We start from the raw sequence: 25,113 nt of genomic DNA, 5'->3' as shown, positions 1-25,113 counted from the left end.
AGAGAGTCTGAGAGTTAACCTGGGTTTTCAACAGCTCAGGGCAAGACCAGCTAAGTCTATCAGTAAAAAAGGAGATTACAGCCCCACTTCTCCACTCCTCTTCACAACAAAGGATTGTTGCCCCTCACTTCCTCCACTCCCATCTTACTTTCTCTTCAAGCCTCTCAAGCAGGATGCATCGGCCACTCCACAGTGACTGCTCCTGTCCAGGTCAGTAAGGGCGTCCCAGCTGCTACCACCAAATGGTCCCTCCTTGGAGCTCCTCCCACAGAGCTTGAGAGCAGACTCCTTCCTGCCCTGTCTTCATGGGCCCGGGACCCCACGTGCTCCTGGTTCTCCAGCCCGCCTCCCACGTGGCTCCTCCTCAGCCTCCTCCTGGGCTCTGTCCCAGGCCCTCTTCCCCACCTACCCTCCCTCCTGGGGTGAGCTCACCCGGTCTCTTCTGGCTTGAAATGCCTCTCGATGCTGGTGCCTCCAGAATCTACAGCTCCAGGTCCCGACTTCCCCAAGTGCTCCAGGTCTGGACGTGCAGCTACCTTTGCAACCGCTGCGCAAGTTCACAACCAATCTCTCAATCGGCCTGCACCCCTCCACCGGCCCAGCCATTCTTCCTGCAGCCGTTCCCATCTCGGCGCCAGGAAACTCCCTTGTACCGGGTGCTCAGACCACGGATGCAGTCATCCCCGAGTCCCTTCTCTCTCACACCGCATCCACTTCACGGTCAGCCCCGGGGCGCTGCGCCTTCAAAATGCCTATCTCTGAAGCCTGACCAGTTCTCAAGCCCTCTCCCCAGGACCACCACATCCATGACCACTCGACCGTCATCCCTCTGCCTGGACGACCTTGGCTCCGTACAGTTCATTCTCAGCAGAGCAGCCACAGTGGCCCCGTTCAAGGCCAAGTCAGCCGTGACCCCTCCCTGCTCATGGTCCCATAGCTTCCTATCTCACCTGGACTCCATCCTGCTTCCCAGCACAGCCTCCTCCCGATGTCCGCGCAGCTCCCTCACCTCCTCGAGGTCTTCTCCAGTCACCCTGTTTAAAACTGCAACACTCCCTAGATGCACTCCCTTGCCCTCCTTCCTTGCTTTATTTTTCTATCCAACTTCATCTGACTTACTACGTACTTTGCTTACTCCTGCTATTTTCTTTTCTCTTATATATAAATTTATTTATTTATTTATTTTATTTATTTTTGGCTGTGTTGGGTCTTTGTTGCTGTGCGGGCTTTCTCTAGTTGCGGTGAGCGGGGGCTACTCTTCGTTGTGGTGCGTGGGCTTCTCGTTGTCGTGGCTTCTCTTGCTGCGGAGCATGGGGTCTAGGCACGCAGGCTTCAGTAGTTGTGGCATGCGGGCTCAGTAGTTGTGGCTCTCAGACTCCAGAGTGCAGGCTCAGTAGTTGTGGCACACGGGCTTAGTTGCTCCACGGCATGTGGGATCTTCCCGGACCAGGGCTCGAACCCGTGTCCCCTGCATTGGCAGGCGGATTCTTAACCACTGCACCACCAGGGGAGCCCACTCCTGCTATTTTCTGGATCCCTAAACTGAGATGTAAGCTCCCTGAGGGTAGGCATTTGCTCTGTTTACCCCCGCATCTCCTGGGCCGTGAACAGTGTGGCACATAGCAAGAGCTGATCAAAAAATAATATTTGTTAAGCGGACAAATGTTCCTGATTTGGAATGATCATCTTCTAGAGGTGCCACATGGTAACTACCAACTTCACAATATCACTGAAAGAAGTTATGATTTCGGACACATAAACCCCACAAATGAATAATCCCTCCGTAGGCCACAGAAAACACACCCAGGAATGAAGGGACGATGGGCACGCTGTACTGCAACACCATTTCCCTAAGATTGTACACTGATGGGGGCTCAAGGAGCCCTGGTAGACAACGTGAGCTCTGTGCAGGGCTGCCGTCAAAGGTGGACGCCGATTACCAGGGCTCCAGCTGTGTCCGAGGAGAGTGATTTGCAGGGCGGCCAGGGGCGGTGGGCCGGCATGATGCTCTCAGGTGCGGGACGCTCCAGGTGCGGCCCGGCCCCGAAGCTCCGCCCACCGGCCACTGAGCGCGCTCTCCATTGGCTGCTCCGCCGAAGGATCGCGCTCCCATTGGCCAAAGACTCTAGGGACGGGCCCGGCTCGGGCTAGGGTCCGGAGCAGTCTCGCGGCCTCCAAAACTCCCCAGAGGGGCGAACGGCCGGCAGCAACCCCGCGGCTGATATTCAGGGGAGCACCAAGCTCCGGGCTCACAGCCGCCTGCCGGCCGGGGTGTTTCCGGCGGCCCTGAAGCCCCGTTCCCAGGGGGCGGGGCGCAGCGCAGGTCGCGCAGGCGCAGTCGGCGCACCGGGAGGCACCCCCCCCCCCCCCCGCGGCCTGCGTCCCGCCCCGACCCGCTCAGAGGAGACTCCCGGCGGCCCCGCCCCCGCCCACGGCCGTCGGAGGCGGCGGGGGATGACGTCATCGAGCGGGACGACGGGCATTGGGCGCCATTTTGAAAAGGGAAAAAAAATCCGCCGGTGGCGGCGGCGGCGGCGGCGGCGGCAGCCGGGCTGAGGTGCTTGGGCGGCAGCTGCGCGGGGGCCGCCTCCTACGTCCGCCGCCGCCTCGGCGCCCGGCCACCCCCGGCTGCGCGCCGGCCGACCGGCCATGGCAGGTGAGGGCCCGCGCGGGGCGGGGTCGGGGGCGGGCGAGGGGCTAGGGGCGCGAGCCTGACGCGCCCGATGTGTCCGCAGGAGCCGGAGGCGGCGGCTGCCCTGCGGGCGGCAACGACTTGCAGTGGTGTTTCTCGCAGGTCAAGGGGGCTGTGGACGAGGACGTGGCGGAAGGTAAGGCCGCGCACCTGGGCGCCCCCGGGGCCCGGCTGGGCCGCTCCTGGCCGGGGCGCGGGGCGGGCGCGCGCTCGGAGGTCCGGTCCGCCGGGGAGGCGACGCCTGCCCGGTCCCTAGGGGAGGCGGCCCCGGGGGTTATGTCAGGGGCCCAAGGTCGCGGAGCGCGCAGATGTCGGGTCTCCCGAGTGGATTCTGGGTTCTTTCCGCTGCAAGTGGCTGCCTCCTGCGTTTGCTGGAGCTCCGGAAGTAACTGCAGAAGCCGGGGACTGGAGAAACGTAAGCTTGGGGTAACTGCAGGCTGGCAGGAGTCGGGTGGGGAATCGCCCCGGCCTGGGTCAGGTCGGGGGCCTCTGTCCAGTCACCTGTGCGATGGGGGCATCCTGTCCGGCCTCAGTTTCTTCTTTAAAAACAGGCTCGGACCCCTTGGTGCTTTAGATTGCTTTCTGAGGTTCCGAAGTTTTTCAGTTTTCTTATCAGCTCTTTCTCCTTCCCCGGCGGCGTGTTTTAAGGTTCCTGCTGCAGATTGCACTTGTGAACTTTGCGGTGTTGAGGTTGGCTGGTCTTTTCCGTAACGGTGGTCGCAGGGGGGTGGGGGGGCGGGGGCGCTTCCCACGGCGCCGCCTGTCGTCCTGAAGGAAGAACGCCTAGACTCGTGCCTGTGCGCGCGGTGCAGCGACTCGGGAGGGTAAAGTCAGGCACTGACTCTTTTGCTGTTGTTCATCCGTCTTACTCAACATGATGAGCCTTTAACCCTCTCTTGAAAAGTATTTGTGTTTGCGTGAGCTACACCTTCTCTGCCCCAAGTAACCAGCAGCCTCTGGCCAGGTGTGCTGCGCCTTTCCCCCACCGCGCCCGCTCGCGTGACCTTTGGCTCCGTCCTCCTTCGCTCTGCACCTCCCCCTGGCAGAGTGACATCTGGAGATCCTCTGACATCTGGAGACAAACAGTGCCCAGATCAGTAAGCAGGTAAAACGGTGCTCAAGAAATTTGTGAAGATGTATCTGATTTGAGATTGAGGTTTTTCTTTATATTCACATAAGGTACGTTTTTTTTCACTTTGCAGTGCCAAGTGGGTGACCGTTCAGCTTACTCAGAATTTCTATCGGGGATAAAGCAAAACCCGTTTACTCACGGGTAGGAAGGTGGGAGAGCTTAATGCCTGTCTTAACTTCTGGTTTCTTTCCCTTTTTATAAGAAGGTTTAGTTGATAAGCCGAATGAATTAAAATGTAAGTCTAACTAAAATGGTGTATTTTAAGTGTGATGTTACACTTCGAAAATGGTATTCTTTACTTTTAAAAAATCTTGACAGAAATATTTTGTTCTCTGAGTTAAACTGGAACTTTTTGCAGTTTTACTCCCTACTTTAAGTAAAATTTTGACTATATCTAAAAGTTTGGTATTTTGAGTTACGTATTTTGTAAGATCGCTTTGTGGTCATTACCCACGTGTTTTTTTGATCGTGTGTATTCACAGCTCTCTGTCTTAGTCCATACTTAATCGTCTATCAGGGTTAACACATTTATAACATTCATTATTTCGTCAAGCAGTCGTGATACTACCTGTTTGAATTGTACTATTTCCATAAAAGTCCATGAGAAAGAAGGAAAAAGTAATTGCTAACAGCTAGCGACGGTTAAGCAACGAGAATAAAGAAGCTGGTGGTGAAGCTTGTTGTGCCCAGACTCAACCTTGGTGAAGGAGTGCTGATAAGAGATAATTAACGGGAGATGTAATTGAAGGGAGGTTACTGGACGTCGATACTTGGACTGTAGGGCTAGAGGTATAGTAAGTTTATTTGTTCGGATTTGTGGCTCGTGAGGCGTTTCGTTCTTGAAGGTTTTGTTCTATTCCAAGTTCCGCTTTGCAGAGTTCGCTGGTAACCCTAAATTTTGTACCGTCTTTCTGCTTTCCGCTGCTGTGAGTGATCAGAAAGTGACTGAGGTGGGCCTCTCCTTGCCTGAGTATGGACGTGAGGGGTACAGGGGCAAGTGTGGTCTCCCCTGACTTTTGAAGGCTGAGGGAGGAGTGGGTATAGTGGAGAGAGGCTTTTGATTTCCTTGTTTTTAAAGCTAATAGAGTTTGGGGGGACACCTGAAGAAAGTATTTTAATGTGTAAAATTTGATGATGGCTTTTTTTTTAATAAAATATATCTTTATTAGAGTATAATTTTTTTTTTTTTAGAAACAACAGGGTTTTGCCTGTGGGTCAGGTCAGCCCATCGTGCTACCAGGGATTTCCCATCTCCCTGCAAATAGGGATAGAGGTGGGCTCAAGAGGAAACTAGTAATTGTCCTGCTGGTGACAAGATGTGTGCGTGACAGTCCCTGGTGACTTGCCCCCTCTTCTTCCCCTGGGACAAGCTGGCCAGGCTGGTAGGCATCAACCCGAAGGTGGAATCGGTGGGCTTTTATGCCTAGATGAACAAAGAGCCAAAATAGTAAAACCAGGGGGAGGCTTCCAGAAGGAAGTGAGAAAGTACTTGTTAGCCTGTACCTCCAAATACTTATGCTCTAAACAATGACTACTCTTTGGAAGTTGTTAAATATTTATACAGATTTTTCACGCGTGATGTTTAGTCACCATCACCCAGCCCCTACGCCCTTTCCTTGGGCAACTTTCACTGCATGAACATCTTTTGCGGGTGACACACGGTATTACAGACCTTCGGTTGTCTGTCTTCAGCAGTGTGAGCTCTACTTAGAGCTGGAGGGCTACGTGCCCCTCCCTCACCCCACAGCCTTGTAGAAGACCCAGCCTGGAGGTAAAGATGGTTAAGTCTTATTATGTTCCCGAGATTGCTTCAAGTTACTTGTGCCGATTAATTCAGTCTTCACACAACCCTGGAAAGGAGGAACTCTTGTTCTTCCCAGTTTTAGATGTGGAAGCCAAGGCCCAGAGGACAGGTGACTTGGTCAGCAGAGTGGCCAAGCCAGCGTTGGAAGCTGGGCCAGCTGGCTCCAGGGCCCGTGCATGCTGTGCTGCATCAGTGACCGTTTGTGGCCAGTAGTGTTGAAGCCCCGCAGTGTGGGGTGTGGGTCCCCAGCCGTGGGATTGCTCTGTCCTTCCGAAGCTCAGGAGCGGTCTCACTACCCAGGATTACCGGAGACGACCTCGGAAAGCAAGTGAAAATGAGCTGTCTTTAAAGGGAGTGCCTATCAAAATGATACAAGATTAGTGACAAGGGTTTCAGAACGGCCATTCTCAAAGTATTTGAAGAGTAGATAGTACAGAGACAGTAAGCAGCGGGAACACCTGGGTGTCCAGTGAGTGAGCCGGTGGCCTTGCCTGCCGAGTTACTCTCCCAGGACCTCAGCTGCCCGCTCGCAGGGAAGCTCTGGGCCTGCTGCTTTTGTACATTCATTGCTCTTCTGATTTTCTGGAGGAACAGGGGGAACGGGTTAGAGGAGGGAAGGGCTTGTCATGAACTACTGCCTGCATTGGCATAGTTTTTTGCATAGCTTGAGAGCAGCTGGTTCTTTTCATCTCAGAGTGTGTAGGTTTAAGTGTCTAGACTTTCTATTTGATGATTTTGTTTTAACCAGTTTCTTCATCCACCATCTAATCTATTGCTTTGAATTAGACATTAATCTTTTTCTAAAGACATAGTGCTTAACAAAACTAAAGGTTCATCTGCTTAATTCAAGCTAGAGTCTGGGAAGTTGTGTAAATAATGTAGGTTTCTGGGTAATCTGGTATGGCCAGCCTTTCTGAAAGGGTTTGCATAGATGTTATGAAAGAAAGAAACATTTAAATTGGTGAAGGGTAACAAATTAAGAGCACTTGGGCGTCAGTAGCAGGAAGTTATTGTGCTTCATTGAATGTAAGATACATGTGATGTCAAAGATGTGAAAATGAGGGAAAATGTGCTTCTTAGAATCAATGAAATACCATATTTGTGAATGCAAAACTTTTCAGTCATAGTCATTATTTCTAGAGTACTGTGATAGTTTTTTCCTGTGGAGATTCTGCCTTAAAGAAATCAGATGTGTATGGTTTTTTTTAAGATTAATGCTTTCAGTGTACTTACTGAGCACAGCTACATTGTAGTGTCTCTGAAATCAGGCTGTGCATTCGAGAAGCTGGACTGATCTTAGTTAGATAATCGGGTGCAGGTTTATGGTAGTATCAAATCATGCTCCTTGATTTTTTTATTCCTTGATTTAAAAAATCTGTTGTTTTGATGGGAAGTTCTGGGTTCAGTTCATGTCTGCTGTTTATCAAGCCTGAAGGCCCTTTCTGAACCTCAACTTGCTTATCTAGAAATCACATCATAAGATTTTTGTTGCGATAAAACAGTGCTGTGCTTTTGAACCTGTAAAGTGTTGTTGAAGTGTTAGGTACAACTGTTCACTAATTCTCATGTATTTTAAGGTGTTTGGGTTTAGTTGTAGCTATATTTAAATGTGAAAGTAGCAGTCTCTTAGTTTTTCCTGACCTCCCTCAATCTCTCCACTCACCCCAGATCCCTTCCATAGGGCCTGACCTCTTGGTTCTTCCATCATTATTCAGTGATCTTCCCATGCCTTGATCTTGGCTCATATTTCTTTCCCAACGTAGAATACAGCTTTCCCCTGCTATCCTATCTGGAAGCAGAGCATTCCTACAAAACCTTTCGTAAGCTGAAATGGTGTAAAGGGAGAAGCAATAATTACCTTAGCCACAGGTGTCAATTACCCTACGACACATCTTCCTAACGGAGACACAGAAGGAGTTATGATAAAGCCCAGACGCTCAGACACAGTTCAAAGCCCTGACAGCTTGATGCTGAGATGCTCAGTGTAGCTCCTGGAGAAGGAGCTTGGTGGGGCCCCTCTCACTGCGCAGGGTGCACTACCTGTATAATCATTTCCTGCAAAACAAATGCTGAAGGCGTTTTTTGCCCTTTTTATTTTTCCAAAAGTGAAATCTTCAGATTTCAGTTAGCAAGCTGTAGGTCTTTGGTAAAAGCGAAGTGACGTACAGCGAGCTTTCAAAAAGTGGGGGATTTCTCAGGAATTCTCTGGTAGTCCAGTGGTTAGGATGCCGGGCTTTCACTGCCCAGGGCCTGGGTTCGATCCCTGGTCGGGGAACTAAAATCCCGCAAGCCATGCGGGGCGGCCAAAAAAAAAAAAAAGGTGGGGAATTTCTATATTCTTTTAGTTTCCTCTCCTCCTTCCACACCTAGTCATCCATCTACATCCATCTCAGATTCCACTTTCTTTATGAAACACTGCTCAGCCACTCAACATCCTTTCCTGTCACTTAGCATGTCATGGTGTTAGCATTGGCTGAGATCCTGCTTGTTCCCTAGTTTTATCACGTGGGTTAGGCTTGCTCTTCAACTTGATGTTAATCAAGATACTGAAAGATTCTGGTACAAACTCCACTTCAGCCCTCTTACTAGCTTTGTGTTAACATGACAGTTACTTACCTTCTGTTCCTCAGCTGTAAAACAGGGTGCTATTTCCTGTGACCATTACAGGTTGTTAGAAAGATTCCAGGTAATGCAGGAAAAGCTTTGGCAAACTGGCTTACAGTAACTGATAACTGTTAAAATGCTGGTGTCTTTTTTTTTTTTTTAATTTTTCATACAATTTTTAAAGGTTACTTTCCATTTACAGTTATTACAAAATATTGGCTCTATTCCCCATGCTGTATAGTACATCCTTGAGCCTATCTTATACCCAATAGTTTGTACCTCCCATTTCCCCACCCCTATATACCCCCCACCCCATAACCACAAGTTTGTTCTCTATATCTGTTAGTCTGCTTCTTTTTTGTCATATTCACTAGTTTGTTGTGTTTTTTAGGTTGAACATATAGGTGATATCATACAGGGTTTGTCTTTGACTTCACTTAGCATAATGCCCTCCAGGTCCCTCCATGTCGTTGCAAATGGCATTATTTCATTCTTCTTTATGGCTGGGTAGTATTCCATTGTGTAGATGTTCCACATCTTCTCTATCCATTCATCTGTCGATGGACACTTAGGTTGCTTCCATATCTTGGCTATTGTAAATGGTGCTGCCATGGACATTGGGGCGCATATATCTTTTCAAATGAGTGTTTTTGTTTATTTTTCGAATATATACCCAGGAGTGGAATTGCTGGATCATATATGATAACTCCATTTTTAGTTTTTTGAGAAACTGCCACACTGTTTTCCACAGTGGCTGCACCAGTTTACATTCCCACCAACAGTGGAGGAGGGTTCCCTTTTCTCCACATCCTTGACAACAGTTGTTGTTTGTGTTCTCTTTGATGATAGCAAAATGTTGATGTCTTAAGAGACCCTCTTGCATAGGAGAGTAACTTACTCTGTGTTGCTCCAGCGAGCCACCTTAAGAAAATGAAGGGTGTTACGGGGGCTAGCTTTCAGCTTAGTTCATCTAAAAAGTTCGCAACCGCGTCCTGAAGGTCTGCTCGTGCTGAATGTTGCAGTGGAGAAACCCAGTTTCTGCCTCACGAAACCCTGTGTTTAGACAGCGACTGGCAAGCAGTTGGGTCCTGGCACCATTGTGAGAGCAGGGTATGTGGAGGGAATGTGATAGAGTGCCCAGTACACAAGACTTGGGTGGGGAGGGAAGGGAAGGAAATCAGGGTGTAGGAAGAGGGAGGAAGGAAAGGGAGAAGAATGTTCCAGATTGAGGGGGCTTGGAGTGGAGATTGCAGAGAGCATGGTGCATTCTGGGAAACCAGAGTACTTGATGTGTTTGTCTGGCAAAGAAGGGGAAGGCCCGAGATGCGGGGCCGGCTGGCGGGGACCAGAGTGATGAGTAAAAGCCTTGAATACCGTGCTGAGCACCTTGAATTGTGTCTCGAAGTAAATGTGATCATAAACGTTTAAGATTCTCAGGGCTTCCCTGGTGGCGCAGTGGTTGAGAGTCTGCCTGCCAATGCAGGGGACACGGGTTCGAGCCCTGGTCTGGGAAGATCCCACATGCCGCAGAGCAGCTAGGCCCGTGAGCCACAATTACTGAGCCTGCGCGTCTGGAGCCTGTGCTCCGCAACAAGAGAGGCCGCGACAGTGAGAGGCCTGCGCACCGCAATGAGGAGTGGCCCCCGCTTGCCACAACTAGAGAAAGCCCTCGCACAGAAACGAAGACCCAACACAGCCATAAATAAAATAAATAAATAAATAAATAAATAAAACTTAAAAAAAAAAAAAAGATTCTCAGTAGAGGAGTGACATCAACTTTACGGAAAGTCACTCTGGCCTTTGGAAAATGGGTGGTGACAGGGTACGAGTGGAGACAGAAATGCCAGCTGCTCAGCTACTACAACAACAAAGGCTGGCAATGTGAGCTTACACTAAATCAGAGGTTTTCGGATTCTTTTTAAAGGGCCCAATAGTAAATATTTCGGACTTTGCAGGCCAGTCTTGTCTCATCTACTCAACTCAGCTGTGCCTTTGCAGCAGGAAAGCAGCCAGAGACCCCAGGAACATAAGGGTGTGACAGTGGGCCAGTACCACTATTTACAAATTAGCAAGGGCCAGATTTTGATTTCACATGGTTGCCTGCCCTGTGCTAAGCCAGTGGTTCTCAAAGCCTTTTGGTTCCAAAACCTCTTGGTTTTATACTCTTAATAATTTTTGAGGACCAGAGAGCTTTTTGTTCGTGAGGGTTATGTCTATCAATATTTACTGTATTGGAAATTAGGACAACTGAAACTATTTATTATTTCACTTTAATAATAAATCTATTACATGTTATCATAACATTTTTAATGAAAAACAACTTTACCAAAACCAAAAAAGATTGAGAAGAGTGCCATTGTTTTATACTTTGCAAGTGTTTTAAGTGTAGGGCTTAATAGGAGACAGGTGGATTCCCAGATCTGCTTCTACATTCAATCAGTTACAATTGTTTTATCGAAATATATGAAGAAAATTTGGCCTCATACTTACATGTAGTTAGAACAGGGAGAGGTGATTTAATAGCCTTTTCATGTAATTGTAGATATTCCACTTTAATACTACAACAGAACTGCACACGTGGTGGTTTATACATATTGGTACACTGAGTTATTCGGATCTTCTAAATGTTGATACATTTCATTGTACAAGATCAAGAAAATCACCACTGATCTCATTAGAAAAGTCTTAAAGTGGGAAGCTGTCAAATTAATAGTAGTAGAAACAAGTTTTCCAAAATTCTGATTTCTCTTGAAAGCTTGGATTTTATCATTGGCAACAAATAGTGTCAGTTGTTTTCTGTGTAGTGAGTGGCTCACTTTGTTTCTTTTTAAGAAAATTTCTGCCAGATGTCAAAATCTAAACAACCATAGTGGGTCAGTTGTTCTTTCAGATAACAGTGGCATTCCATGAAAGTGGCTGGTTCAACCTGCAGCACTAACAACCGTGCACGTGCTTTTCCTTGAGACAGTCGCTGTACTCGGGGGTACGGCAAACCTGCTGTGTGCCTAGCGCCCATCTTACCACAAAGCATATTGAAAAGACTCATACTGGGGGCTTCCCTGGTGGCGCAGTGGTTAAGAATCCGCCTGCCAATGCAGGGGACATGGGTTCGAGCCCTGGTCCAGGAAGATCCCCACATGCCGCGGAGCAATTAAGCCAGTGCGCCACAGCTACTGAGCCTGCGCTCTAGAGCCCGCAAGCCACAACTACTGAGCCCATGCACCACAACTACTAAAGCCTGCGCACCTAGAACCCGTGCTCCACAACAAGAGAAGCCACCGCAGTGAGAAGCCCACACACCGCAACGAAGACCCAACGCAGCCAAAAATAAATAAACTTAAAAAAAAAGAAAAGACTCATACTAATGGGTTGGGTTTGAGTAAAAATAATTCGTTTGATGGTTCATCAAGGATATTCCTCAGTAAAACTGGCTTTTTTCCTTTCTTTTCTTCCTGCCCGCGCGTGGTGTGAACAGCAGGACTGCTGGTGCAGTTCCATGCTGCTGAGTGACGTGTGCTGGACACCAGCAGTTTCAGCCACCTTGCTTTTGCTCTTTCATGCAGATGACAACACAGTGAAAATGGCAACGCGATGTTCGTATTATTGTGAAAATAGTTTTGACCTTGTGGTCCTCGAAGAGGTTCTTGGGTACCCGCAGGGGTCCACAGACCACACTTTGAGAACTACTGCTTTAAAGCTAGCTACTAGCAATAGGAATAACAGAACAGGGCAGATTTTAAGATTAACTGTCCCCTCTCATCTTTACTGGATTTTGCTGTTTTTGTCTCAGAATACAAAAGGAGAGCATTCATTATTTAAAGTAACTCAAATGATGCAGATGTAAAAAGAGTAAAAGCAAAAGTTCTTCTTCGTTCCTCCCCAGAGGTAATGACACTTAGCAGTGTGTGTATGTTTTTTAGACCATTTCCTATTCATTTATCTATGTACTTCTGTTTTAAAATTTAGTTTGCATGTAAGCAGCAGTTTTTAAATCCCGTGCAAAGTGTGAATCCTATTATAAATGTTGTTTGCTTGCTTGTTTGCATCAGCAGTGTGTAATTTGAGATCGCACAGTGACCCGGGCTTTCTGCTGATCTGTGCATACACTTGAGCCTGTTTGACCCTGAATGTAGCCCCTGGGGATGTCAGTGCTCCTGTTACTTGTGTTTACAAATGAGCACATTGAATCTCAGAAGAGGTAGGCACTTGCCCAAGGACACAGAGCTTGTGGGTGCTGAGGTCAGGATTTCAGCCCAGGTGTTCTGGGTCCAGAGCCCATACGTCGGTATTTTTAACCGTGCTGCCTTCTTGCATAGCTCGATTTGATCCTTTTTGATGGCTACAGAGTATATCGTTCTACGGATTACTCATTTATTTAACAAGTCCTCTGTTGGTGGGTTTCAAGTTTTGCTATTACTAAAGATGCTGCAGTAAAGAGACTTGTCTATCCATCTGCCTGGGGCAGGCATTCCTGTGGCTAGAGTCCTAGAAACAGACACACTCAAAGGCCTCCAACATTTACCTTTTTAGGCTGCCAAATTGTCCTGCAAAAGACGGTGCTGACTTACACCTTCCCCAAACTTTTCCTTCATCCACTCATGCTGGGAATATCAAACTTTTTAATTTTAGCTATTTTAATGTCAATTTTAATGTCGTAGTTTGCATCTCCTTACAGTTAGGCAATTGAGATTTTTTTAATCAACTATTTCTATTTCTTCCGTGAATTGTCAGGTTGTATCTCTTGTCCATTTTTCTACTGAGGTTTTTAGAAATCAATTTTAAAAGCTTTTTAATACATTATAAGTACTAATCTCTGAATATTTTTTATTAACCTTGAGTTTTAATTTTTCAGTTATGTCCACTGTATGTGTGTCTTCTATAGGCAGTTTTTTTGTTGCCGTTGCCACTGTCGGGAATTAAGAAAAAGCTGAGATCTTTGTTCGGTCAGTAGTGGTGTGGAAGAGGAGCAGCGCGGGACAACAGGAGTGATTCATAGGTTGAACTCAGTATTGAGAGCCGGAGCTCAGAGAGTGACCGTGAAAACAGAAGAGCTTGGAAAATTCACAGAGAGCTTAGTAAGGCTGTTAGACTTACACAGACTGGGGAACAGACTTTAGCCTATTTTATCTAGATCTCCAGAGATAAAGTCACAACTAAAACGCAGGTGTATGAATTCTATATCTTGTGCTATACGTAGCACAGTGCTGGCACATAGGAAGTATTTTAATAAATTGTGAATTCTTAGTCATGATACCTGCCCCACAGGTATTAAGTTCCCTGATAATGATGTGGAAAATTTGGGTGTCAAAAAGGAACAAACGATGAGTACTCATTTTTAACCTTATCTGTAAACGTGTCATTCATTTTTAAAAAGGGGTAAGAGAGTTTATATAAATCATCAAAGAAAGGGCATTAATGAGCAAAGACTTCTTTTTGAATTTATTTTATTTTTATTTATTTTTGGCTGCGTTGGGTCTTTGTTGCTGCACATGGGCTGCTCTTCATTGCGGTGCGTGGGCTTCTCATCGCGGTGGCTTCTCCTGTTGCGGAGCACGGGCTCCAGGCACGCAGGCTTCAGTAGTTGTGGCTCGCGGGCTCAGTAGTTGTGGCGCACGGGCTTAGTTGCTCGCGGCATGTGGGACCTTCCAGGAACAGGGCTCGAACCCGTGTCCCCTGCATTGGCAGGCGGATTCTTAACCACTGCGCCACCAGGGAAGCCCGCAAAGATGTTTTAATTAAAGCAGTGGTGAGGTTTTATTTTTGCTTTACATTTCTGGAAAGAGTATCTCTACACTCATTTTTCTGGAGGGCAATTTCACATGTATCTATCAAACCTTAAACAAGGGTTGGGAGCCTATGATTCATTCCACTTACAGGAATATGCCAGCTTTTTTTTTTTTTTGATTTATTTATTTTTTTCGCTGCATTGGGTCTTTGTCTCTGCGCACGGGCTTTCTCTAGTTGTGGCGAGCAGGGGCTGCTCTTCGTTGCGGAACACGGACTGTAGGCACGCCAGCTTCAGTAGTTGTGGCACGCAGGCTTGGTAGTTGTGGCTCGTGGGCCCTAGAGCGCAGGCTCAGTAGTCATGGCGCACAGGCTTAGTTGCTCCGTGGCATATGGGATCTTCCCGGACCAGGGCTCAAACCCATGCCCCCTGCATTGGCAGGCAGATTCTTAACCACTGCGCCACCAGGGAAGTCCTGTGCCAGCATTTCATGAAGATGTATTTACAGAGTTGTGCATTGCAGCAATAAAATACCAGGAAAAAAATGCCCAAAAGTAGTGAAGTGATTAAATGCATTGTGGTGCACCCATATTGTGGATTAAAGGGGTCTGTGCCTGCTGGAGAGAAGTTTGTGACGTGTTAGGTGAAAAAAAGCAATTCACAGAACAGTGATCGCATGTAAAACTGAGTGGGGTTGTAAATGTCTGGAAGATGCAGGATGGCTAACATCAGTGGGGACCAGGGTTAGTGAGGGGTCAGATTTGCATCAGAGGGACTTTGGCCTTTATTCTACACGCTTCTGTATTATTTAATGTTCCACACCAAGGCAGCACTGTTTTTGTGATGATAAAAAGAAAAAGACCAGTTAAGAAAAGGAAAAGACTAGCTTTATAACAACGGAGGAATGTTTCCCTTCCTGCTACTTAATGAACACCTGCTGTTTAGGCTGCCACTTGAAAACACCCTAAACATCTTTTGTAAGGTCTTTTGTTTCTTAGGGGTTTTTTGGAGTATAGTTGAGTTACAATATTGTGTTACTTTCAGGTACAGCAAAGTGAATCAGTTCTATGTATATTTTTTCCAGATTATTTTCTACTGTAGGTTATTACTGTACTATAAGATACAAGACGCTGATTATAGTTCCCTGTGCCATACAGTAAATCCTATTGCTTATCTGTTTTGTGTGCTTTGTATCAACCCCATTTTTCCGAGTTTTAATTGCTCTGCTCCAGGTATCTGTGGTGACAAAATAGATATCCATAAGAATACATATTACTGAAGCTCTAGTATTTGTAACTAGATGTAAAACAAAGCAAAGTGACAGCCCAGCTGATGATGATTGTCGAAAGGGGGGCCTTCAGTGCCTGGTACATCAGTGCGTTTGTAAATGGACCTAACTGTCCATCTCATGGGGGCTGCTTGTGGCTTGGTTTCGGCCATTTGCAGTGACCTGTGTATCTGCATGTTCTAAAGAAATGTCATAATTTCATTTTTTTTTTTTTGGATACACCTTACATATAGGAGAAATATTTTATTTATTTATTTTTTATTTTATTATTTACGTTTTGGCCGCGCTGTGTGGCATGTGGGATCTTAGTTCCCCTACTGGGGATAGAACCCACGCCCCCTGTGGTGGAAGTGCAGAGTCTTAACCACTGGACTGCCAGGGAAGTCCCTAGGAGAAATACTTTAAATCTTGAGACAACCATTTGCCACCTCACTTTTTTTTTTTTTTTTCTTAACAATATCTGTTTTTTCCTCTATAGCTTTTTTTTTTCTTTTTTCTTTTTTTTGGTCCTCTGGGTCTTAGTTGCGGCTCATGGGCTTCTTAGTTGCAGCTTGCCAGCTCCTTAGTTGTGGCAGGCAGGCTCCTTAGTTGTGGCATGTGAACTCTTAGTTGCAGCATGCATGTGGGATATAGTTCCCTTACCAGGGATCGAACCCTGGCCGCCTGCATTGGGAGCACAGAGTCTTAACCACTGTGCCACCAGGGAAGTCCCTGCCACCTCACATGTTGATAAACTTTATAGTTTTTCTTTAAAATAAGTAGTAATATTCATATTCTTAACATAATATCAATAATTATTATATAATTATTAATTATACAGTTACATATAAATGTAAGGTATATTTATTTATTAAAATATATATAATATTATATGCTAATTGTAAACACCCATGTTCTCAACATTTGGTCATATTTGTTTCCGATTTAAGATGTAAAAGTTACAGCTGAAGTTCTCTCTCTCTTTTTTTAACTCCCCAATTCCATTTCCTGTACTTTTCTCTCCTTCCTTCACCAGTGGCAACTTCTACCATGAAGTTGGCCTATAAATTCCCTGCTTCTGAATTTTTATTGAAATAGATGTACTGCTGCTGCTTTTTCTCCAGTTGTCTTGCTTTTGTTAGACCTTAAGGATCTAATTGAATGTTAGAGGTCAACATTTCTTAGATTTTGACTTTGGTTATGATAACAAAAAGCATGTATCTGTCAGTTGTTGAAGTCATCTGAAATATCAGAGATAGTTCTTGAAGTAGTATTAGCCACAGTGATCATTAATTTTTTTCTGCCATCAAGCCCTGGTTATGTTCTGGTATATAGTAGTGATATCAATCTGAAGATGAGAGAATGCAAAAAATCTTTATTTTAACCATTCTCAGTTTACTTAATGTCCATTAAAGCACAGTAGAATTCAGTAGGAGAAGGAGAAATTGATTGGAATTATGAAATTATCCACTTAGGACTTTCTGTGTGCTTTTTAAAGTACTGTTCAGGGTAAAATGTGTTCCTAAGTAAAATAATATAATTGTATGAATTGTTGTTTTAGAAATCCATTGAAAGTTTACCTTTGGGGGAATTCCCTAGTGGTCTAGTGGTTAAGACTCTGCACTGTCACTGCTGAGGGCCCAGGGAAGAGCCCAGGTTCAATCCCTGGTCGGGAAACTAAAATCCCACAAGCTGTGTGTGGCACGACCAAAAAACAAAAATTTACCTTTGGGGTTGCTGGCTGTGCAGGCCTGGTGGTGGCCGGCAGAGGGCAGGCTGGGTTTAGGGAGAACAGGTGCCCTCACCTTTCAGACTTGGCTCCTGAGGTTGCATCTCGTTGTTTCATTTGACCTACAGAGAAAAAAATAACACTCAGTGGATTTGGCTTTTTTTTTTAAAGGTTTGGGAATTTTTTTTAATTGTGATAAACTATACATAGCTTAATATTGATCATTTTAATTATTCCTACGTGTACAACTCAGTGGCATTAATTACATTCACAGTATTGTGTGACCACCACTGCCTATACCCAAAACTTCTTCATCATCTCCAACGAAAACTCCACACCTGTTACATAACAACTCCCTCTTCTGTCCTCCCTGCAGCCCCTGGTAATCTCTATTCTGCTTTCTGTCTCTGTATATGTTCGTATTCCAGGAACTGCATATAAAACTGGAATTATACAATATTTGTCCGTCTGTATCTGCTTTATTTCACTACAAATAATGTTTTCAAGATCTACCCAAGTTGTAGCATGTATCAGAATTTTTTAAAGATTTTATTGTTCTGGAGCTATTTTAGGTTCACAGCGAAATTAAGAGGAAGGTACAACAATTGCCCATATACCACCCTCCCCCTTCAACCTCCCCCGCGGTCAGCACCCCCTGCCGTCACAGCCTGTTACTCGTGTTGCGAAGAGCCAAGGCCGGCACGTCGTCATCACCCGTGGTCCATAGCTGACCTCAGGGCTCACTCTTGATGTTGTGCGTTCTGTGGGTTTGCACAAATGTGTAATGACACGTCTCCATCTGTAGAGTCTCATACAGAGTCGCTTCCCTGCCCTCAGACTCCTCTTTGCTCAGCCTGTTCACCCCTCCCTTCCCCCCCACCCCCCCCACCCCCGCCAGCAACCACTGATTGTTTTTTTTACTGTCTCCATAGTTCTGCCTTTCCCAGAATATCATAGAGTTGGAATCATACAGTAGGCAGCCTTTTCAGATTGGCTTCTTTCACTTTGTGATAAGCATTTAAAGTTCTTCCCTGTCTTTCATGGCTTGGTGGCTCGTTTCTTTGTACGCTGAATAATATTCCAGTGTCTGGATGGACCACAGTTTATTAACCCGTTCACCTACGGAAGGACATCTTGGTTGCTTCCAGGTTTTGGCAGTTATGAATAAAGCTGCTACAAACATTTGTGTGCAGGTTTTTGCGTGGATGTACATTGTCAGCTCCTTTGGGTAAATACCAAGGAACAAAATTGCTGGATGGATCGTATGGTAAGAGGATGTTTATTTTTGTTAGAAAACATCAAACTCTCTCCTGCAGTGGCTGCGCTGTTTTGCGTTCCCACCAGCGATGTGAGAGAGATCCTGCTGCCCCTCGTCCTCTCTAGCACTCCGTGTTGTCAGTGTTTTTGGATTTTGACCATTCTAATAGGTGTGTAGCGGTATTGTGTGTTACTTTACATTTTCTGATGACATATGCTGTGGAGCATCTTTTCATATGCTTGTTTGCCATCTGTATATCTTATTTGGTGAGGTGTCTGTTAAGGTCTTTTGCCCATTTTGTAATTGGGTTGTTTTCTTATTGTTGAGTTTTAAGAGTTCTTTTGTATATTTGGATACCAGTTCTTTATCAGAAGTGTCTTTTGCAAATGTTTTCTCCCTGTCTGTAGCTTGTCTTCTCATTCTCTTGAATGTATCAGAATTTCATTCCATTTTATGGCAGAATTAGATATGGATTTTTTGAAATAGAAATGATACGTTTCTAACCTCGTTTTTTATGTTGTTTTTGGTCATTGAATGCACTTTTTAAATTTTTACCCTTAAACAATAAATGTATTCCTGAAAAGGTGTTTGGAAATTGGATTATTTATATGCATTGAGTGAAATGACTGGTCAAAAATAGCTTGTTACATGTTTTTTCTATAGTAAAAAATCACAAAGTGGGGGTGGGTAATTGCTTAAAGTTTGGTAAACTCTGACTTGTTTTATCATTCACCTGGGAAAGTTCTCACTTACTTGATAATCTTGCCTATTTTAGGGTTTCTCTAACTTAGATATCTGTGAGTTCTTTCATGTGTGTTTAAATATACTTAACTTTGTACTTAGTTCTAAGGAAGAATCTCAGGTCTGTGTGGGTTCCTAACAGATGCTAACAGAAGTTGGCGTTGAAGGAGAAACATTAGCAGCCGTGTTTTTCTACTGTGATGGACTAGGTTCACGTGTAGACAGAGGTTAGTCTTGTTTTGGTACCAGCTCCTCAAGGTAGTGACCTTTTTACTGTAGATGACAGGAGTGCTAGTCACTGTCTTCTTGCTGGCTTGACTGAGTCTGAAATTCCAGTGAGGGGCTGTGTGGTGTTACATGTCTGGGTATGCAGCAGGGGGGAGGGGCCGAAAGAAGAAACCTTGCTGAGAGTAGTAAGTGACCCAAGGCAATAAATGAACTTTGACCTCCTCATTCTTTTGCTTCTTGTGCATCCATCCATGGTGTGGAAGGTACCCTGAGCCAAGCACTGCTCTTCAACAGACATGGTCCTAGGAGGGAAGCAATTAACTAGTGAACCGCCACTGTGATGAGGGCTCCAGAAGGAGTCAGAGGGGTTCCCTGGGCAGCGGCCCTTTGAGCTCTAAAGTGAAGGATGGATGGGCATGGACTGGGTTGAGGGATGGGAGGAGTGGTCCAGGCAGAGTAGAACGTGGAGGAGGGCTTGAAACAGGGAGAATTATGACTAGGTCAGGAAACTGAAAGAGGCCTGGGTGATCAGACCATAGAAAAAGCAAAGGGGAGAAGGAACGAGGATTTTGATCTTTCTCCGAAGGGCCGTGGGGATTCACGTTGTGTGTCTTAGTGGGAAAATAGCACAATCGCATTTGTGTTTAAAAATAAAAATTGCTCCAGATGCAGTGTGCAGAGGTGGGCTGGAATCATTTTAGGGCAAGATGCTGCTTTTTAATTTTCAAAAGAGTCTAGTAAGTATGTTGATGATTGTGTTACAGAGACATTGCCTTGTCCTTCATAGTTACAGGGTGCTTTGGCTTGCTTTGGATCAGGCTTCTGCCGTGGACCACACAGTTCTAATTTACCGAAAGAATTACTAAGCATGAAATTAAGCATAAAATCTCCTAGCTGTAATTCAAGTGTGGGAGAAAGGTTAATATGGACAGTCAGATAGCCTTTTGGGTTAAAACTTTCTAATTTTTAGCATGTAGTGGGGGGAATAGAATGGAATATTCTGTATGAATTGGATTTTCCTTGAAAAGAGTGATTAATTTTCCAGTGGGCTTTAATTTTAATAACAGGTTAAATGTGGTTTCCTAAGTTTTGAAGTCTACTGAAATTCATTAGGCAAGACACCTAGTTAGGGAATGATGTAAACACTAATTTTCCTGATAAACAACAGTAAAAGATGCACCATATCCTTCTGCTGCCTTTATCTCCTTATGCACATGCTTTGCAAGAAGTAACCAAAAAAACAGAACAAAACCAAAAGCAAGGGATCTTTAGGTTTAAATGGAAGGAGGATTAAAAATAGTGTTTTGTTGAAAAATTCATAGCAGGGTTTTGTTTAGAAAAACTTGAAATAATGTAGTCTACTTTTAGAATATAACCGAGAAAGATTACAAGTCGCGAAGACCCTTTTAATGACTTGATCCAGTCATTTTATGGTGTACTTCAAAAAACAGCTTTATTGAGATATAATTCACATAGCATGAAACTCATCCTTTTAAAGTGTACAGTTCAGTGTTTTTAGTGTGTTCACAGAGTTGTGCAGCCATCACCACTAGCTAATTTTAGAACATTTTCATCACTCCCAAAAGAAACTCACTAGCAGTCCCTTCTCAATCTTTCCTCCCCCACCTCCTGGCAACCACTGACCTACTTTGTTTCTATGGATTTGCCTGTTCTGCACATTTCATTTAAATGAAGTCATATAATAGGTGGCTGCCTGCCACTCTGACAGGTGCAAGGGAGCGTGAGATAAATGGCCACACCCTCAGTTCACGTCTTACACGTTCATGCACGGGGAAAGTTGACTGGTTTGGTGATGGTGGCAGAGGAGCTGGGTGGGTTGAAATAGGTGCACTTGCCAAGTGGTGGGAGCAGACAGTCCTTAGAGGGGGCTCAGGAGAGAGTGGAGGCAGTGAGTGCAGTGAGCCAGCCAGCTCGGCTTTAGGAGGACCGAGGTGCGGCAGAGGCCAGAAGAGGGGTGGGGCCGCTTCCTTCCTTAAGATGAGCGATTGCAGCGCCCCTGTTTGAAAATGGGAGCAGCCTGTTAGAGGGGAGAGGAGGGATGGTTGGCGGGGGAGCACAGCCCTCGAGGAGGCCAAGTAGCACAGGGCCTCCCGCTTTGGTTGGTCCCAGCTAGAAGCAGCGGCTGCTCCCGTTGCCGCAGGGAAGGGGGGATCAGCCCCCGCAGGCGCCATATTTGTTCGTGGGTGTGTGCGGACGATCTCTTCTGGGCACTTCGGTTCTTCAGAGAAATACACAGAATTATTAACAGAAAGTGAGGTGTGGGTGGCTGAGGTGCTGGATGTTTGAGAGGAACAGGTGTGAAGGGGGTGTTGTGAAGTAGGGGGGATCAGTGGTCTGGGAGCATCAGACGGAAATCTGTGCGCGGGTGTTGGGGAGCAAACAGCCGCCACCGGAGAGGGCTTTGGGGGAACTCAGGGATCGGCATGTCTCAGAGCAAAAAGATGGAGGGAGCGTTCCAAGGAGAGGCTGAGACTGTAGTCAGAGAGAGGCTCGGGGAGGGTGGACTCTCGAGTCGGGCTGGGGAAGCACAGGGCCAAATGCGGAGAAGATGGATAGAAGTAAACAGGACACAGGAGATGCCCAAGTGTGCAGCACAGCGGTGTTCACAAATGCAAACATCCTGGGAAATGACCCAGATCAAGAAAGCACCCTACCCTTACCCGCAGCCCTATTCCACCCCAGCTGCTGACATTATGGATTCCATTCCCCTGTTTCTGAACTTAATATAAATAGGATCGTGGTGTAAGTACTCCTTAGTATTTTCTTCATGAAACTAATCCGTATTGTTATGTGCAGTGCTTGTTTGTTCACTTCCACTGCTGTGTGGTACTCCACCATGTGAACATTCCACAATTTATGCATCCTTTCTACTGTTGATGGACATTTGAGTCGTTTCTCTTGCAAACATGCTACTGTGAACATTCTTGTAAGTGCTTTAATGGTACACGTATGTGTTTCTGGTGGCTGTGCATCTAGAGTGAGATTTCTGGGTCCTAGGATGTGTGGGCGTTTAGCTTTTGTGGATATTGCCAGTTTTCACTCCCACAAGTGGTGTGTGAGAGTTCCTGTTGTTCCCTATCCTTGCGAACACTTGGAACAGTCTTTAATTTCAGCCATTTCCCTGGGCATGTAGTGGTGTCTCAGTGTGGTTTTTACTTGCCTTCTTTCCCTGACGGCTGAAGAGGTTGAACACCATTTCCTATTTTACTGGCCTAGGATTAGTTTTGATGATACCTTAGTGGGGAGTAGATGACTGATTTTAATAGTGACCACTTTCTGGGACTGATCCTCATGCAGTTCCTAGTAGTGAGGAAGGGGGGTAGTGGTCTCATGAGGGACATGCAGACATTAATCCTGCTGATGGCTGTGTAGGTCAGCAGAGCTGTGTTCCTTATCAGGAACACACTGTGATCACAGGCTGGGAGGTGGTGTTTAAATAGCCCTGCACATCTTGAACTAGAGGAGAAGGGGAGGGAGAAAATGAAACAAACTGCTGGAAACTGCATCTCCCGTCTAATTGTTGTTGTGGGTTCATTTTGATTGGGAAAGTTGAGTATTGATAGGGTTTTAAGCAGGGTGGTAATGTGACTTATTCCTTTAAACACATCCCTCCATGTGCCTTGTGGAGATTGGACTCGAAGGGGCAAGGTGGGGGGAGGGGACGCTTAGGAGGCTGTCACAATAATTCAGCCAGAGATTATGGTCACTTTGGACATAAGACAGTGGCAGTGAGACTGATGAAAGTAGAGGAAATGAAATACTCACATCTGTATGTTTTCGTTTTGAAAAGCTTAAAAACTTGGAAAAGTACAAGAATAATATAACAAACACTTGTATACTTCCCCCCAGAATCTGCCACCACAGCTGCCTGTCTTCCCTCATTTCTGTGGCTTTGTATCTGTGTAAGTGATCTGTCGGTGGTTCTAGGCTCCGGGATCCAGTGGCGTGGTTCTAGATCTCCTCGGTGCTGCCCCATCTGAGCTGGTCCATAACCCTGTGCGTCCTGGTCGTCACCAGCTGTACTACTTCTGAAATCTTAGTTTAAGGTGCTTCTCCCCTGGGGTTTCTGCCTCCCTCCCATGCTTCCAGCTCAGCTGGGCTCCTGCCCCCATTGCACCTTCCTCAGTACTGTCTGTCCCTGTCCCTTACCCTTCTCCCTGCTCTGCTCCCTCCCCTCGGCTGGGTTCCAGGGTCTAATGCTGTGTTACTTCTGGCTCGCTCTTAACCTTCTGGCCTCTCTCAGCCCCTGGGTTCATACTCCTGGTAAAACCCCAAACCTAGTTGAACCAAGCATCTGCCTACTCTCAGCCTGCACCCGAGGCACCGGGCAGGGTGGAAACACGCGGCTGCAGGAGCTGTGCTGGTTATGATTCATTCACAAAAGTGTCCATCCCAGCAGGGCAGGGACTTGGCCTTGTTCGTTGTGTCCCCAGTTCCTGTGCAGCACCGGCTTATAGTAGTCATTCTGGACGTTTGCTGGATTTAGAAAACTACTGCCCTCAAATCTCACATGGGCATTGATGCTGTGAGACAGACCTGTGTTTCCCTAGTGCGGTCGCTCCTGACTTTCTGAGAAGACCTCCTTCACATGTTCTCCCAGATCGCCTGTACCTCCCACTTTGACTCTTAGCAGCCCCGCCCCCACCCTTCACCACCACCCCACACCCCCAACCCCCGGCTCACGCTCTGCATCTCCGTCCCTGCCTGCTTGTCCTGTAACCCTGTTCTCACTCCTGCACCGTCCGTGTCTGCCCCCGCTGCCACATTATGCCCATGGCACACGGACATGACTTTATATCCTCTGTCCTTTAAAAACCCCAGTGACTGCATTTCCCCTTCGAGTCCTCCCCCTCCCCATTTCTTGTCCCTGCTTCCTTGTGGCGCAGTAATGGTATCTGACATCCAGTGCCTCTTTCCTTACCAACTGCCCCCTCCCAGCATCCTTAGCAGCCTCTGAGGAATGTCAGACACTGCTAGCTTTTGATCTGTGAGTCTGAACACTGAGTACTGACTTCCTGTTCATCGTAACTGATGATTTAGCTTTTTTGCTAACATCACCTTCCACCCACACATCCTCGCCTCCTCCCCTAAAGAGAGGCTTTAAGAGAATTCTCTTGCGAGTCTTGGTTACATCAGTATTATGCTGACTTTGTAAATGTTGTTCATCACGGAACTAAAGTGTACATTTTCGTTTTCATACGAGTTTTCATTTTGTCTAGAGCTAATGATTGCCTAATTTTTTCATATGCTTAGTTCTTTGTCTTTAGTGCTGTTTTAAAAAACAGTCACTTCAGCAAATCTGTCAGATACCTAGCAGTGACTTTACCCAAACCCAGCAGATAATCCCGAGCCCTTCTTTCCTTGCCCCAGACGACCTCTCCTGGCCGCAGTCTCCTTCAGGCTGGACTGTTCTCTCCAGGCCTGTCGACCGCATGGCTCCAGTCTTGGGACCCCCTTCGCCACTGTTGAGGTGTCAGATCCCCATCTTCCTGCCTCTTGGTTTATTCTCATTTTGCCACATTGCGTCTTCCAGTGGTTTCCTGATAAAGGGATTTCGTTGTTTTTGCTCTTTGCATGTTTGAAAACATCTCTACTCCTCCCTCAAACTTGTTTCAAAATTTGGCTAGGTTTAGAATTTTAGGTTGAAAATTTTTTCTTAGAATTTGAGGGTAGATGGTCTTCCATTCACCATTCTCCTGCCTCCTGTGGGATGCCATCTGATTCCTCTCTTGTGTGACCTGTTTTCTCTGGAGAATTTTGGAATCTCCCTTTTGTCCTTGGTGTTTTACATTTCAGAGAGACGGGTCTTGGGCCAGGCCTGTTCATTCGTAGTGCTGGGCCCGCCTTGTGCCCTGTCAGCCTGGGAATGTACTTGCTGCTGTTTAAGGGAACGCTTGTCTTACTCCTTTGAT

The 25,113-nt window shown here is 46.2% G+C and overlaps 1 protein-coding gene across 4 annotated transcripts in view; it reads left to right on the top strand.

Annotated features, from left to right (window-relative positions):
* The first annotated feature begins 2,471 nt into the window (after positions 1-2,471).
* Positions 2,472-25,113, top strand: part of PPP2R2D (protein phosphatase 2 regulatory subunit Bdelta) — a 47,732-nt gene continuing 25,090 nt past the window's right edge. The window contains exons 1-2 of one of the 4 annotated variants that reach the window (XM_057531053.1): positions 2,472-2,656; positions 2,736-2,828. In XM_057531053.1, coding sequence (XP_057387036.1) covers positions 2,650-2,656; positions 2,736-2,828 — 100 coding nt within the window. In that variant the 5' untranslated portion in view covers positions 2,472-2,649. Of the gene's footprint in view, positions 2,657-2,735; positions 2,829-25,113 lie in introns of those variants that run through there. The other 3 variants (XR_009005668.1, XM_057531055.1, XM_057531056.1) reach the window with 3 other exon arrangements.

This window comes from Balaenoptera acutorostrata, chromosome 16 (assembly GCF_949987535.1).
Source record: "Balaenoptera acutorostrata chromosome 16, mBalAcu1.1, whole genome shotgun sequence".
NCBI lineage: Eukaryota > Metazoa > Chordata > Mammalia > Artiodactyla > Balaenopteridae > Balaenoptera > Balaenoptera acutorostrata.
This window is presented reverse-complemented; position numbering and strand designations above follow the sequence as displayed.